The sequence below is a fragment of the Neophocaena asiaeorientalis genome, unplaced genomic scaffold (genome assembly GCF_003031525.2).
Source record: "Neophocaena asiaeorientalis asiaeorientalis breed wild unplaced genomic scaffold, Neophocaena_asiaeorientalis_V1.1 scaffold964, whole genome shotgun sequence".
Taxonomy (NCBI): domain Eukaryota; kingdom Metazoa; phylum Chordata; class Mammalia; order Artiodactyla; family Phocoenidae; genus Neophocaena; species Neophocaena asiaeorientalis.
This window is the reverse complement of record NW_020175787.1, coordinates 72,335-88,175: the sequence shown is the minus strand read 5'-3', so window position 1 is coordinate 88,175 and position 15,841 is coordinate 72,335. Positions and strand designations below refer to the sequence as shown.

General features: G+C 53.1%; 1 protein-coding gene across 1 annotated transcript in view; it reads right to left on the bottom strand.

The window, feature by feature from the left end:
• Nucleotides 1–15,841, bottom strand: part of CDX1 (caudal type homeobox 1) — a 16,229-nt gene continuing 388 nt past the window's right edge. Inside the window, exons 2-4 of the mRNA XM_024732264.1 lie at nt 15,449–15,840; nt 806–951; nt 1–250 (exon numbers count right to left, since the gene is read on the bottom strand). Of these exons, the coding sequence (XP_024588032.1) occupies nt 44–250; nt 806–951; nt 15,449–15,840 (745 nt within the window). The 3' untranslated portion in view covers nt 1–43. The remainder of the gene's footprint in view (nt 251–805; nt 952–15,448; nt 15,841) is intronic.

Here is a 15,841-nt window from a genome sequence, read left to right as displayed (position 1 = left end):
CCTGAGTCCTCAAGGCCCCCAGCCCACAAGGCTGGTCGGGGGGCTACGGTAGGTACTCCTCCTTGACAGGCATTGGGGAGGAGGTGCCCAGGAGGCTGGCAGAGCTGGGGCACAGGCCCGCCAGGGGTGGCCCAGCTGGAGTGGCGGTGACATCGTGGGCGGGCGGGGGTGGCTGTGAAGGCTGCTGCTGTTGCTTCTTCTTGTTCACTTTGCGCTCCTTTGCCCGCCGGTTTTGGAACCAGATCTTTACCTGTGGGGTCAGAGAAGAGAGATGGCGTGGGCGGTGGGGAGACCGAATGACAGAACAAGAGGAAAAGAGGAAGGGCAGTGGAGCTCTTGTTTTTCGATGTGGCGCTTGGGGCTTCCCACTTGCTCCGGCTACCCCAACTGTTCATGGACCCTGAACACGTTCTCCCCCTCTGGAACTTGCTCCCCTACTCTTAAGACAACTTCCTCTGTAACCCTCTTCCTCTCCATCTTCCAAAGCCATGCTCTAACACCCCTCCTCCAGGAAGCCTTCCCTGTTCTCCCTGTGACCGCTCCCTCCTCTGGATTTAAACAGCACTGATCAAAGCCCGCTGTAGCCTATAGCTAATCAGGCCCCATGCTCCTCTTGGTGGTCAGGGATATTGGGTTTAATTGGCCGGGGGATGGGCAGCAGCTCAGTTTCTATTGTGTTGTATGACCATGGCTGGGAGACAACCTCTCTGTTCTCCTCCCTCGACTGAGCTCCATAATCTGCCTGGCAGCCTGGAGGCCAGACTCCCGGGACTGCTCCTGTGGCTGAGGTGGGAGCCCCACACACCTGACGTTCAGTGAGTCCCAGATTGGCGGCCAGCTCTGACTTCCGCCGTATGGTGATGTAACGGCTGTAGTGGAATTCCTTCTCCAGCTCCAGGCGCTGGTGGTCGGTGTAGACCACGCGGTATTTGTCCTTGGTCCGGGTCTTACCTAAGAAGCAGAGGTGCCAGGAGGAGAGGTGAGTGGGGAGGGGAGCTTGCAAAAGGCCAAGGCAGGGCTCCCAGGGGGAAGAGCAATCCAGGGCCCCTGAAGAAGGACCTTGAGGGAGTAACAGTCATTCTCCCAGGCTCAGGCTTCGAGACTCTCAACCTAGGAGGCAAGCACTGTTCTCATGCCCATCTGGGGGGCCCTAAGGCTCAGAGAGGGGAAGCAACTTGCCCAGGGTTACCCAGCAAGCAGCGGGTGGAGTTGGGGGTTTCAGGCCAAGTCTCCTGACCCAGAGCCCTACTCTGATTGCCAGGCCCACCCGCTTTCGTGCAACAGTTCCCAGGTGTGGCTGCAGAACAGACATGCGGGGAGCTTGTGAAAAACACAGCTTCCAGCGTGTCACCGAGAACGTGAAGTAGAAAGCCTTGGCGTGGAATCTCCATTTTTCACAAGCTCCCAGGTGGTTCCAATTTGGGGATCCTCAGACCGCAGGTCTGAGCACTAGAGACTTGGAGGAAGGAACACCTGGCAGCAAGGGTAGCTTGAGATAAAGAGACGTCAGCTGCTCCTCTCTCCTGTGTGCAAGGAGAGCAGGAAGGGCCGTCACAGCCGGAGGCTGAAGCAGGAAGCTTGCAGGAACCGCCCTGGGGTATATGCTCCTCAATTCCTGTCAAATGCCTGGTGGTTGGTGGTCGCACAATCAAACAGAAAGGACTGGGGCTGCCGGTGGCTCCCCAGGACCTGTCAGCCTCCTCAGAAGGCCCTGGTTCTAGGCGCCAAGCCCTGAGCTGGGGCTGCACCAGGGGCTGGGGACCGCTCTGCGCGGAGCCATCTACACTCCAGCCTGTGCCCAGGCACAGAGCAGGAATACTCAGATCAGCCCACAAATATTTACTGACTTCCTGCTGTGGCCAAGTGCTGGGTACAGCAGTGAGCAAAACAAAAAGTCCCTGCCCTCATGAAGCTTAGGTTCTAGAGGAGGGAGATGGGCAAAAATAAAATAAATATGGAAATTATTTGATATGTTGATTGAAGATAAGTATTTCAGAGACAAAGAAGGACTGGGAATTGAGGGAGGAGTGAGGCTGTGATTTTTTTTTTTTTTTTTTTTTTTTTTTTTGGGGCCGGGGGCCTCCCCCCTTTTGTTCTCTCCTTCCTTTTCTTTTTTCTTTCCTTCGGGAGTTTGTATTAGTGTGCCAGGGCTACTGTAACACATCACTACAAACTGAGTGGCTCAAGCAACAGGGATTTATTTTCTCACAGTTCTTGTGGCCAGTGTCTGAGGTCCAGGTGTCAGCAGGACCAAGCTCCCTCTGAACACGCCAGGGAAAGACTCCTCCAGGCCTCCCTCTTCACTTCTGGTAGTTCCTCAGCCTGTGGCAGCGTAACTCCAATCTACAGTATCTTCACGTGATGTTCTCTCATGTGTGTCTGTGTCCAAATCTCCCCGTTTTATGAGGACACTTGTCATATTGCATTAGGGGTTCACTCTATTCCAGGAAGATCTTGTCTTCAATTACATCTGCAATGACCCTTTTTCCAAATAAGGTTACGTTTTGAAGTCCTGGGCATTAGGACTTCAGCATATGAATTTTGAGGGAACACAAGTCAGCTCATAACAGATCTATATAGGGTTTTTTTTTCCCTAACACACCCCATCCAATTTGGTCCTGTGGGATCCCCAGTAGTTAGAGATATGCGAGAAGTCAGTTAATTCTGGGAGCACATAAAGCATCTGTTGTTTTGTGGTGGTGTTGTTTTTTTTTTTTTTTTTTTTTTTTTTTTGTGGTACGCGGGCCTCTCACTGTTGTAGCCTCTCCCGTTGCGGAGCACAGGCTCCGGAAGCGCAGGCTCAGCGGCCATGGCTCACGGGCCCAGCCGCTCCGCGGCATGTGGGATCCTCCCAGACCGGGACACGAACCCGTGTCCCCTGCATCGGCAGGCGGACTCTCAACCACTGCGCCACCAGGGAAGCCCGAGGCTGTGATTTTAAATACAGTGGTCCATGAAGGCCTTACCCTGAAGGGGAACTTAAGCAAAGATCTAAAGGAGGTGAGGGAAAGAGCAATGCAGCTGTCTGGGGAAGAGGTTCCCAGGCGGAGGGAACAGTAGGTGCAAAGGTCCTGATGGGGGGCATGCCTGCCGCATGAAGAGTAAGGAACAGTGAGGAGGCTGGTGCGCCCGGGGTGCCGTGAGCCAAGGGAGCGGAGAGGTCGAGCTGGGCCTACGAGCCCCGGGAGGGACTCTGGATTTTAGTCCGTCTGGGACAGGAGCCATTGCAGGCTTCTGAGCAGAGGAGACAAGAGGTCTGATGGAGGATTTAAGATTACTCTGGCTGCTGCATGGAGAACAGATTGGGGAGAAGGGGGACATGTGGGGAGACCTGCCATAACCCAGGCAGGGCTGGCTTGACTTCCACACGAGGTTCAGCCTGGGGCCCGGAAGTGGATTTGAGGACCGACTGGGTTAATGTCAGGGATCTCTTTTGGGCTGGGATCAGAGGTCTGTCTGGAGAGAATATTAAGAGTCATGCTTGGCCTGGGTTGCTGTGGGGGCCGGACTCAACACCAGTTTCCTTGTAAGAAGGTGAGCCTGCGGCTATAAACAGGAGGCACCCACCCATGTGTCTCACCAGGGCATGGCAGGTCTGCATAACCATCGAACCCATCCCACTTCAGCCAAGGGCCCCCGCAGTAACCTGGACTTCACCTCCCTGGCCCCAGCTCTGGGCCTGCCGGCTCCTCGGCACCCCTGCGCTAACCACCCCCCCACCAGCGCCGGTCCAGCCCACAGAGCTTGGCAGGCTAGCGCTGGGCTCCTCAGAGCCAAAGGGCTTGTGGAGAACAGGAGACAGCACATGTTTCTCGGCTCTTTTCCCTGGGCTTCCTGCCAGAGCAGCAGAACCACACTGGACTCTTCCACAACCACTGACCTCAGCCCACTGCCCGACGCAGCACGGGACAGCCTCGGCCCTTGGCCAGGCCTAGCCCAGGAAAGGGACAAGGGAGTGGCTGCCGAGGCCTTGGCTCTAGATGGGGCCCCTCCTTGACCTAGAAAATTCAACGCCGGCTCAAAAACTGTTCTGCCTAATGCACCACCACTGAAACCCAGCAGAGCTCTGAACCCACAGCCCCACTGGGTTCACTGGGCTGAAGCCAGAAGGGGTCATGGGAATTTAGTCTCCTCCCACTTTATAGATAAAGAGACTGACGTTCAGGATGGTTATACAGCGTCCAGAGGTCCAAATAAGAGAGGCCTTGTGAGTCCTTCTAGTCCAACCTCCCCGTACAGTCAGGGTCATTGAAGCCCCAGGGTGCCGTGGACTTGCCCAAGGTCATTTCACCAGGCCTGCAGGTCTCCCTCCTGCTCTAGTGCACAACTCCTCACCCCACCAGATTCAGGGTCCACAGAGACTGCTATAGGGCCCTCTAAGCATTGGCAGCAGAAGCTCAAACAACAGACCACCCATCTACTTGTATTTCTGGGAAGAGAGCGTCCAGACCATGGTGAGGACAGACTCCTGAAAGCCCTGGGCTGGGGCTGGATGGCCCACAGGTTGAAAATGCCTAGAAGATTCCCAGCCTGAGGTAGGGGGAGGAGGCTCCCTGCCCACCCAAACCTCAGCCTAAGAGATTATAAAGACACCCCCCACCCCTCAGGCACCCAACCCTCGGTCCCATCCTTCCTGACGAGCAAATGGGGATCCACTGCACCCATTTCATAGTTGGGAGAAATTGAGGCTCAGAAAAGGGCACTTGTGGAGGGCCATCCTTTTTGGTAGTGGTATAAACCTGGGCTCAGGTTTCCTGACCTCCAGCCAGGCTCTTTTGGTCGGGGGACGGAGGGAATTAGATGAGAGATGGGACTCTAGCTGCATAGTTCCTCCTCTCTGCATAGTTGCAGACTCTAGCAAGGCTGCCAGTGAAGACCCAGCCTACAGGCCCTGTCACCCCCTCCTTGGACCCAAGAGAAGGGCTGGTGGGCTCAGGAACACATCGGCCACTTCTATCTGGTGGAGTTGCTCAAAGCACACAATTTTATTGCTAAGAAAATGGCTCTGCCCAAAACCAAAATGTTTGATATCGCACTGTGTGGTCCAGGAACCAGGGAGTCTCACCTGCCGTCCAGAAGGTGATAATGGGAACATCCTCCTTGGGGCCCAAATTGGTGATCTCAGCCTCATTTAACGTGCACATGCCCTTTGACTCATTAATCCCACTTCTAGGGATCAATCCCACAGAAAAATGCCCAAAGAGGTAGCTGTTTCAAATAGCACAGAACTAAGGACAATGTACATGTCTATGAGTCAGGACTGGTTAATAAGATAAGAGATGGTACATCCATGGAGAGGAGCACTACACAGTCACTAAAAAGAAATTATAAAGCTCCGTAGGTGCCAATATGGAGCAATTTCTAAAAATATATTGTTAAGTTAAAAAAAAGGCAAAATGTTGTAAATAGTATGTTGCTATTTTTGTATAAAAATGGAATACACACACACACTCAAACATGTTTGTGGCCCGAGTTCTTTCTGAAAGAATACACAAGAAACCAGTAATGGGGGTTGGCGTGCCTTGGAGAGGGGACTAGAGGCTGGGGAGCCATAGGTAGGAGGGAGTCTTCGGGATGTTTAAATTTTTACCATGTGAAGATGTGAATTTGTATTTTTAATGACAGTCAGGAGCCCTGGGCTCCAGTCCCAGCTCTGGGACAGAACTCCCCACTGCCATGAGCAAACCTCCTTTCCCCTCCTGTGAACACCTGTGCCACCCTGGGGACCCAGGAGAGGGGGCAGGGAGGTACGTGACAGTGGTGGGGCAGGGAGAGCGCCCAGGATGAATGATTTACAGGCCCTTGGGACACTGGGCCTAAGAGGGAAGTCCGGGCTCCTGTAACAGGTGTCTGATGGGAGCTAGGCCACTCCCAGCCACCTAATGAATAACGCTCTGGGCCAGATGCCAGTGCAAGTAGGTGGGAGGGAGGGTGGGAGCCCCCCTACCAGCTCTTAGGGGTGAAGCATGGGGAGAGAAGAGCCTTGGATAACTGTGCAAATGAGAGGCTTTCTCTCTGCTCTGGCTGTGGGTTGTGAGGAATGGCCCATCCATATGCATCAGGCTGCCATGGAGGTAGCAAACTTCCCATCCCTAAAGCATGCACAGCAGAGGTCCTGGGAAGCTCCAGGCTAATGGTTCTAAATACCTGACCAGCAGCCTCAGAATTGCCTGGGGAGCTTTCTAAAAGCACAGATTCTGGCCCAGAAGTTCATACTCAATGGGACTGAAGTGGGCCTCTGGGATTTGATACTTGAATAGCTCTCCAGGTGACCCTGACATGTGGTTGTTTGGGCAAGTAGACCTCCAGGGCTGCGTCATGCAGCTTCTCAATGGCTGGGTGATCTAGGACACCTCACCTCTCTGAGCCTCAAATTCTGTATCTATAAAATGGGGATAATTATTATTCTAATAATGGTCAATATGTCCATGTGTCAGGCACTTTGCATACATCTCTCAACAACCTATGAAGCTGTGCGACTGTTATCCCTAGTTTACAGATGAGAAAACTGAGTTTCAGCAAGGTCTGCACATCTGGAAGGTGGGATTTAGCCCAGGTCTGTCTAGACTCAGAAACAGCATTAGAACCTATGGCCCAGTGTAAGGTCTCCCATAATGATCTCCAACCCTCGGGTGTACAGGGGATCACTTGAGATGGATGGATGAATGATGCCTGGCACAGTACCTGGCACACAGTAGGTACACAGGGCAAGGTAGATCTTATTCATTTCCATGGTGGGATAACCACATGACAGGGATCCTGGGAAATGGATCTGAGCAATGGGCTGTGTGTTGGATGAGACTGTTTATTTATAAGGTCCCTTCCAACTTGGAAACATGAAGCTACCAATGTTTGTTGATGCTCTGATTATATTTGTTATTATTGCTGAAAGAAGTCTAAGACTGATTTCCCTGTCTGAGAGTCTAGAAACTGGGCCTGCCTAGCTGGAGGATAGAGAGGGCAGGAGCCTGGCGGTCTGCAGTGGGGCCTCCCCATCTATCCTGGACCAGAGTTCAGCCTCTGTCCCCAGGGCGGGTTAGGTGGCTCCAGGAAAATTGAGTGGCCTCTGGGTCAGCACTTCCTTTGACCTCTTCCTGCTGGGTTTGTGGCCCTGAGGGATGACACTGCCAGCTCTGGCCCTAGGGCTTGGAACACAGATCCATGACCCCTCTCTGTGTGGTCCAGCCCCACTGGCTGTAAATCAAAATCCCCACAACCCCGACCGACACACATACACACACACACACAAAGGAATGCACATATGCATACATGGATGCTTGTTAAAAATACATATTCCCAAGCTCTCAGTTCTATTGCATCCTGGTCTCCCTGCCATCTTTAACAAGCCTACCAGAGGGGATTCTGAACCACCAGCTCCCAGTTCTGTGCCATCTGTGTGGCCTTAAATAAGTCCTTTCTCCTCTCTGGGCCTCAGTTTCTCCTGTACATCAGAAGAAGGTTTGGTGTCAGCTCCAAGGGCCCTGTAGATTCTGAACTTCTGTGTAGCTCTGAGTCCTCCCTTAAGGACCTGGGCCCAGGTCTGCATCCTTAGCTAAAGGACTTGACAAGTAATTGAATTTCTCTGGGCTTTCCTTCCCCCAGGGAACAGAATGGGTGTGAAAGCAGTTTGCAAAGGGCAAAGAGCTATGGACACGACAAGGAAAACTGAGCTATTTGCACAAGTGCATGTGGGAGGGATCCCTTGGGAGAGGTAGGAATGCTGCCTGATGGGGAGCCACAGGGCAAAGAACATAGGTCTAGGGGTGGGGAGGTCTGGCCAGGCCACCAGCCGGACATGTGATGTTCAGCTTGGACCCATTTCCTCATCTGTACTACCAGTGGGTGGGACTTCTGCTGCAGCAGCCCTGACCCACCCAGTTCAATGGTGGACGGATATCCTCCCTGGGCAATGAGGCTCTCTACTGGGCCCATGGCTGGTCCTTGTTCTGGCTGGTTTGCCAGTCCCAGGCTGCTCTAGCACAGTTCCTCATTCACCCCTGCTCATTCCTGGAGCAGGGGCGAGGCTGGCATGGGGGCGGGAGTGCAATGAGAGGAGGATAGGCAGGCCAGCCACGCTCAGGGGCCCTGTAGACTTAGGCAAGCTTCTCCACCCCACTGTCACCCTCCTTCCTAGTCACAGCACTCAGTCAGCACCGCCCCCTACTCCTCCCAGGCCTCTACCCCTCTCCTGTCTTCTCAAGGAGGTCCACAATCTGACTTGGCTACGAGAAGCAGTGAAGAGGACAGAAACTTCAGAGTCAGATAGACACAGTGGTTCTAACCCAGTCAGGCCAGGTGCCAGCAGTGGGAACCCAGGCAAGTCACTGAACCTCTCTGAATCCCAGTTTACTCATCTGTCAAATGAGGACACGAATGCCTCCTTTAGACAGTAGCTGTGAAGATTAGATGTGATCATTTCTTTAACAAGGTAGTTAGTAATAAAATCTATCTGTGACAATGATGAAGAAAAAGGAAGAGGAGGAGGAAGAAGAAGGAGAAGATGATGACTGCAGAGACAAAAGAGGCAAGAGAGATTCCTCAGTGGAGAATAAGGAGCCCATCTGGAATGGATTACATTCTAGAAACTCTCGAGAGGGATTTTCCTGCACTGTGCTGTATGACAGCTACTAGCCACGTGTGGCTATTTAAATTAAAATTAATTAAATGCAATTAAAAATTCAGCTCTTTAGTCACACTAACCATATAGCAAGGGCTCAACAGACACGTGTAGCTAGTGGCTAGCACACTGAACAGCATAGATATAGAGCTATAGAAAGTTCTATTGGACAACATGGCTAGACCAAACTCCCAGCCAGGGCCAGATGCTCACACCCGCATAGCAATACGTAACCAGACTGCTTGGACTATCTACAGAGCAGCCCGTTCTTGCATCCGTCACCCATCTATATTCTTCCCAGGATTTTCCACAAGGGGCACCAGAAATAAGGGGCACCCTTGGCCTAGAACAGCCCTTCTAAGAGTTGCAAGCAGCAGCTGCATCCCTTCACATCTTCTTCCGGGCTGGACAACTTGAGGCCACCAGCTGTTTCCTGGTGGAGTTTCCAGGCCTCTGCCCTACCCTGGCCATCCTCCTCTGGTCTGGAGGTGAAGTTCCTGACTAATCGCCCACAGGCGTGGAACGTGAAGAGTCACATTTGGGGCGGAGGTGCAGGATGGGGCTCTGGACTCCAGCCCTTTTCTAGCTCATTGAGGAACCTTGGCAAATCCCCTCCCCTTGGTTCCTGGCTCCCTGAATGCTCTGCGAGGCTAGAGACCATGCCACCTTGCTCATTTGGTTCCACAACAGTGTCAGACACACACAGCGAGTACTTGATGAATCTTTGTTAAACCTAACACAGACCTACCGCTTCCTGGTCTTCTCCTCGCAGTAAATGGCCCCCATCCTCAGGCCACTCAGGCCAAAAGCCTAGGTGGAACTTCCCCCGCTTCCCACATCCAATCCATCAGCTGGTGGCTCAACCTCTAAAGGACATCCTTCTGTCCAGCTCCACTGCTCCCACAGCCTTAGTCAACGTCACTAATCAAATGGAGAAATGTGCTGTTCTGGGGTCAAAAATACCTGCACTTGAAAAAATAGCGAGTACTCAATAGATGCTAGTCCGTTTTATTATTACTGTGGGAGGTGCTCGGTACTTATTTGTTAAACAGCTCATTCCTGTTTTTCATGGGTGGGGGGTAGATTAAGAACAAACAAATGAAATAATTATGAACTGAGATTAGCGTGAAGGAAAGCAACGGAGCTGAGAGCTAGATTAAGTGGCGGGAGGCGGTGGGGGAGGGAACCTACTTTATTTAGCTTGGGGCAGCTAAATGTCACCTCCTGGAGGAGGTGACATTTAAGCCAAGATATGATGGTTGAGCAGGAGGTTTCCATGTCACCAATGGGGAAGAATATCCCAGGAAGACAGAACAGCATGTGCAAATGCCCTGAGGCAGAGAGCAGCAACAGAGGACCAGCTCTGTGAGGGACCCTGTCTGCTTGTTCTGGCAGGAATCTCTAGCACCTAGCAGAATGTTTGGCACAGAAGAGAGACTCAGAGACTATTACCGCCTGCCCGCCTACGTGACTGAATGAAAGAGGCACGTGATGAGCCTGGAGAGGCTAGCAGGGCTTTGAGCCCTGGGGTGAGGGGTTTGGATTTGTCTTCAAGAGAAATGGGAAGACATCAGAGGGGGTTGAGCCTGGAGTGTCAGTCTCGGCTTTCACTAATGCCTGCTCCCTCTCTCTGGTGATGCTGAGGGATCTATGTGGCGCATCCCTATAAGGTTGATGGGCAAGTATGGCAGGGGGAGGGCTTAGCATGTTCACAGGGTGATGGACCTGACTCCAGATGTAAATGTTTCCAAATCCCAAGAGCTCCAGGACAGAAACCTGAGGGGTCATCTCATTAAGATAATTCCCATTGACAAGCCAGGCTTGCTGCTAACAAAGCTGTTTTGGACCTTCAGAACAGCTCCCCAGTCTCTCCGCAGCAACACGTGCCTAAGTGTGCGTGTGGGGGAACACCCAACCGATAAAAGCCTTCTGCCACCTTCTAACTGGGTCACTCCCCCCTCCCCAGGTACATCTGAGAGATGAGGTGTCAAATGGAGTTTCTGCCTTGAGAACCAGTTTTAAACAGCCCGGCACCTGCTGTGCCCATCCTCCCCCTCCAGCCTCTTATAGCTCATCTCTGATTGGCTTCCTTTTCCCCATTCCCTAGACGGGAATGCACATGGGGAGGGGTCTTGGGCTCCCATTCTGAGTGTGTTGCTTTATTTGATAGATGCTCATTAGGCTGTAGAGTCTAGGTTTGAACCCTGTGCAGCAGCATCCCAGCTGTGTGAGCTTGGGCAAGCCACCTTACCCTCTCTGAGCCTCATTAACTTTATCTGTAAAATGAAGCTAATAATAGATCCTCACACCTCTTAGAGTTGTTATGAGACTTAAGTGAGATCATCCATGCAAAGTTCTTGGCACAGTGCCTGGCACATGGTAAAGACTCAGCTGATGCCACAGTTATTAGCTTTATCGTGAGCTCCTACAATGTGCAAGGTGTGGTGAGAAGGAAGGACTGATTAGCACTGCTCCTTGAGGGGATAACAGATGGTAGATGGCAGGGATCAACAAGACAGTCAGTGATAAATGTTGTTCAAAACAAGGGCCTGGTACAGTGTTTGTAGGGGAGGGAACCAAGGAGGGCTTCCTGGAGGAGGTGGCCTCGGAGAAGAAGCAGATTTGACCTGGTAAACAGGTAGGAGAGGGAAGGGAGGGCAGTTCAGGTCAAGGGACCCATAATAGAGAGGCAGGGAGTGTGAGGTGTGTGCTCGCATGCACCTGCTAAGGACTGGTAGAGATGGTCCCAGGCACCAGTGCACTGAGCGCCTACTGTATGCCAGGGTCAGGGCTATGCTCTACTGGCACCATTGCTTCAAGGTGTAATCTTATTAATGTTACAGTGGAAGAAGCTGAGACTCAGAGAAATGATCCAAATTAACTCGCCTGTGGCTAATGCAGCTTCCGACAGAAATGCAATCCCAGGCCTGAGGCTCCCGAGCCGGACTCTTAACTGTCCCAGGTAAGCATCTCTGTATCTCGGCAAACTAACGGGAGAGTGGCTTCAAGAGTGGGTTGGGGCCAGTTCTCAAGAGGGCTCTGAAATGGAGCTGGATTTTACAGCATAAAATGAAATGGCAATTCCATGGCAGTGGGGAGCCATGGTTTAGAGGGCGGCTAGGGCATCAGAGAGAGGCTGAAGGTGAGAGGCCAGGTTGGTGACTGTGGCAATGAGCCAAGGGAGAGGGTCTAGGATGTGGTGGGGAGAGGAGGGTTCATGCCCTCCACGGGCCTCAGTTTCTCTATCTGAAAGCTGATGGGGATGGACCAAGATCTAAACCCTGCTGCAAGAGTCCCATCATCTGAGCGGACATCTCCTGACTTGTATGGGACCTCAGCCACCTCAATGGGCCATTAACCTGTGAAAAACTATTCACAAGGAATCGGAGGCTGAGCCTTCAGCAGAAGGATAATTTAGAACCTTCCTAAGGAAAATGCTGATATTTATAGATGCAAACGGGGAAGACAGAAAAAAAAAAAAAAAATAGAGCCCCTTGTAGTCATTTCCTATCCTGGCCTCAGTCAAGTGAAAGTCATCACTCAGAACTGGTTAATGGACAACATAACAGCCTCTCCCACATCCTCCTCCTTCCCTGCCCCCTCCTTAGGGAAAGCTGGCATCTTAGTCCCAGCCTCAGCAACGCCAATTCCCCAGGTGAGGATGGAGTACTGTCCCATCCATGGAGTAGGGAGAAGGGGGCAACCAGGCTTCCACCACTGGCATGAGCTGCTCGGCTGGACAGTCATGGGTCCCATCTCCAGGTTGAGATCTCATCTCTCCCGTCTTCTCCCAGAGCTGTCTTACTGTTCCTCACACTTGCCCTGTTCATTCATTCAACAAAATGTATTGAGCACCTACTAAATGCCACACACTGAGCTGGGTGCCTGGAATGTAGTCATGGGTCAAATAGACATGGTTCTGGACTTCATAGGGGTTTACCTTGTCAGTGGGTGTGGGAATAGACAACACACAAACTCACAAATAAGTAAGTTAGTGCTCTGAAGGAAACATGGCAAAGATGATCAATGGGTATTGGTGGGGGGTGCCTACTTTGGAACATCATGGAGGACCTCTCTGAGGAGGTGGCCATTAAGCTAAGACCTGAATGGTGAGAAAGAGCCTGCAAAGAGTCTGGGGAAAGAGTTTTCCAGGGAGAGGGAACAGTATGTGTACAAGACCTGCCTGCAGGAGCACATACAGCTTTGTAGACCTCAGGAAGGAGTGTAGATTTTGCCCTAAATGTAATGGGAAGCCACTGGAAAATTTTAAACTGACTCATCCAACATATATCCCAGCCCTGCCTCCACTTGTGTGAAACTGGAACATGCCTTAAAATCTCCAGGCTTCAGTTTCCCATCTGTATGTCTGTTCTCTAACCGTCCAGTTCAGATATTCTAGAATGCTAGAGGCACAGAAGAGGGAAGAAGGGGCAAGAAGGGTACAATAAGAACAGGTGACCAGCAACATCTGGGGAGAGGGCACGCACTGACCTTCCCTCTGCTGTCCCAGACAACAGCCTTACCCGGGAAACACCCCCAGAGACCCTGTATCTTCATTGCCCAGAAGGAGAAACTGAGGCCAAAGAGGAGAGGGGCTTGGCCTCTCTCTCACGGAGGGTCTGTAACCCCACCCCAATTCTGACCCCACCTCAAGAGTCAGAGTCAGATGCTGCCTGAGTGGACAGGTAGCAGCTTCTACCTTCGAAAAGGCAGAACGGCTCTCACCTGGCTCCTGGGGTGGCCACTTTCCTCCGGAGCTCCCAAACCTCCCTTGGCCCTTCATTTTAGTTTCTGGGAGCGAAGGTGGAAAGGACTTTTGCCTTTGGGCAGAGTTACTCCTAGGCCCCCTGTGTGCCCAGGGACAAGTGTCTCCAAATGACTTCCGAGACCAGAGGTGAACTGAGTTGGGCAGTTCCAGTGCCCAGAGGGACGTGACTTGCCTGACATCACACAGCCTGGAAGCTCCCCAGGGTTCCTGCCAGTCCTCTGACCCCCACCCACTGACCCACTCTCTCCCCCTCACATAGTGCTGGCCTCTCTCCAAGTCCCCGTCCCTGGGGAACCTCCCCATCCATCTCCAAAGTCGCCTGGTCAGCAGGAAGTAACAACCAGAATAAAGGAGCAGAAAAAGTGGGCTTCCTTCTTCAGGGAACAGACACAGAACTGCAGGACCCTGAGGGTCAGTGGCCCCAGACACTTCCTCTCGTATAATCTGATGCAAAATTCTCAACCGAGGTTTATGGGTAAAGCTTCTGGGGGCCTTTAGAACCCCTGAAATTGTTTGCCCGATTAGGAAACACTTTTTTTCTAGGGAGAACATTTATACTTCCCATCAGATTTCACAAAGGGGTCCTTTTGTAACTCAAACAAAGGTACAAGACCCTTCCCTCTCATGGGATGGTAAAACTGAGACTCAGAAAAGATGGCTGATTTAAGAGACGCTGTTCAGAGGATTAGAGCACAGGCTTGGTCATATCCCAGCCCCACCATTTACTGCTTATGTAGGTATAACTAAACTTGCACAACTCTGTAACCTCTCTATGCCATAGTTTCTTCATCTTGAAGACGGGGGTGATAATAGCACCTATGATAAAGTTATAAGAATTAAAAGATATCAGGTCCGTTAGTAAGTGTTCCATAAATATTAGCTGTTATTATTTAGCCAAGGCCACAGAGACAAGTGGCACAGCTGGGACAGAAACCCCAGTCCTCTGAGGCCTCCGGAGGCAGACAGGAGGTCTGTGTCCCTGGGACTCCCAAGGAGGTGGTACAAATACAGCCAAACCTGTAGCTGCTGATCAACCCTCCCCAGCATCTGCTGGGAGTGTGTGGGGACATGGAGGTGAAGAGAGAGAGGAGGTGGGGGATGTCCTAGGCTCGCTCCCAGCTGGGGGAAAGGGAGGAGGGGCTGGACATCAAAGGGTGGGCAGGCCAACTTCCCGCCCCTAAGGCCAGGTGGCCTTTGTCAGGACAGGCCAGACACAGTCGGGACAATGGGTATCATGTTCACTTTCTGGCCGACAGGAGTCACTACCGAGCCAAGGCCCAGCCTGTTACATGACAAAGGGGGGACCTAGGAAGGAGGTCAGGCCGCCCCTCATTAAAGCTGAGCCTTTGTCCTGCCCCCTCCCCTGCCTTTGAAGAGGGTGGATCCAAGAGGCCTGCCTGGGGGCAGAAGGTTCACAGGCTCAGGAGCCAAACAGTAGCCACCTTCCCAACTGCTCCTACTTTCCCCTCCCCCAGGGTCAAGAGTTCAGGGCGAGCCCTGGGATGGTAAGGTAGGGACCCTTCACCACCACCAATCTAACCAAAGAGGGCTCTTTTTTAGTCAAAATGATATGACCCACCGATCTCTTCGTTGTATGGATGGGGGACTGAGACCTGGAAAGGAAAGTGACTTATGGGTGTTCACATAATCGGTGCATGTCCTTTGGGGGTTTGCAGCCCCTCTTTGGGGCTGGGATAGGGGTGCATGAAACGGATGACCACCAGGGCCAGTGTTGCTAAAAGTTTACCCTGGGATAAAGGTCTGGGGACCTGTGTCTAGTTCCGGCCTTGCCACGCAACCACAAGGCGTCGTTCTTCATGGCTGGGGTCTCAGTCTCCCCGTCTACAGGGAAAGACAGCGTGTGCTTCCTAAGGCTCCAGGATTCAGAAGGGGGAAGCTGAGAGAACAGCCCGCAGGGACAGAGTCGGGGGTGGGGGGCACACTCTGGAACCCAAGCAGGGCCGGGGCAGAGGTCAGACAGGGGGCGGCTGGGGCCTCGCTCTAGCACCTGCCGGCGCCCAGGGGAACCGTCCAGAGGCGCAGGGTGAGGGAGGGGTGCTTACCGCTGCCACCGCCGCCTCCGGCCGCCACGCTGCGCCGCATCCACTCGTAGGGCGTCCGCCTTTGCGCTCCGGGCGAGGACGGCGCGCCTGGGCCGCTGAGGGGCTGCGCCAGGAGACCCGGCCCAGGCCCCGGGGGCGCGGGCACCGCGCTAAAGTCCGGAGGGGGCCCGAATGCCAGCGGGGCCGGGCTGGCGGTGGAGGCCGCGGGGCCCGGACTGTAGGCGGCGGCCCATTCGTCCTTGGGCGCAGAGAAGGGCGTGCTCCAGGCCGCAGGGGGCACGGGGCCCGGCTCCACGTGAGAGTAGCCGGTGAAGTCGGGGTACTGCGGAGGCGGCGGGGGACCGTAGGCTTGCGGGCCCAGGGCGGGACTGGCGGGGGGGGGGGGGGGCGGGG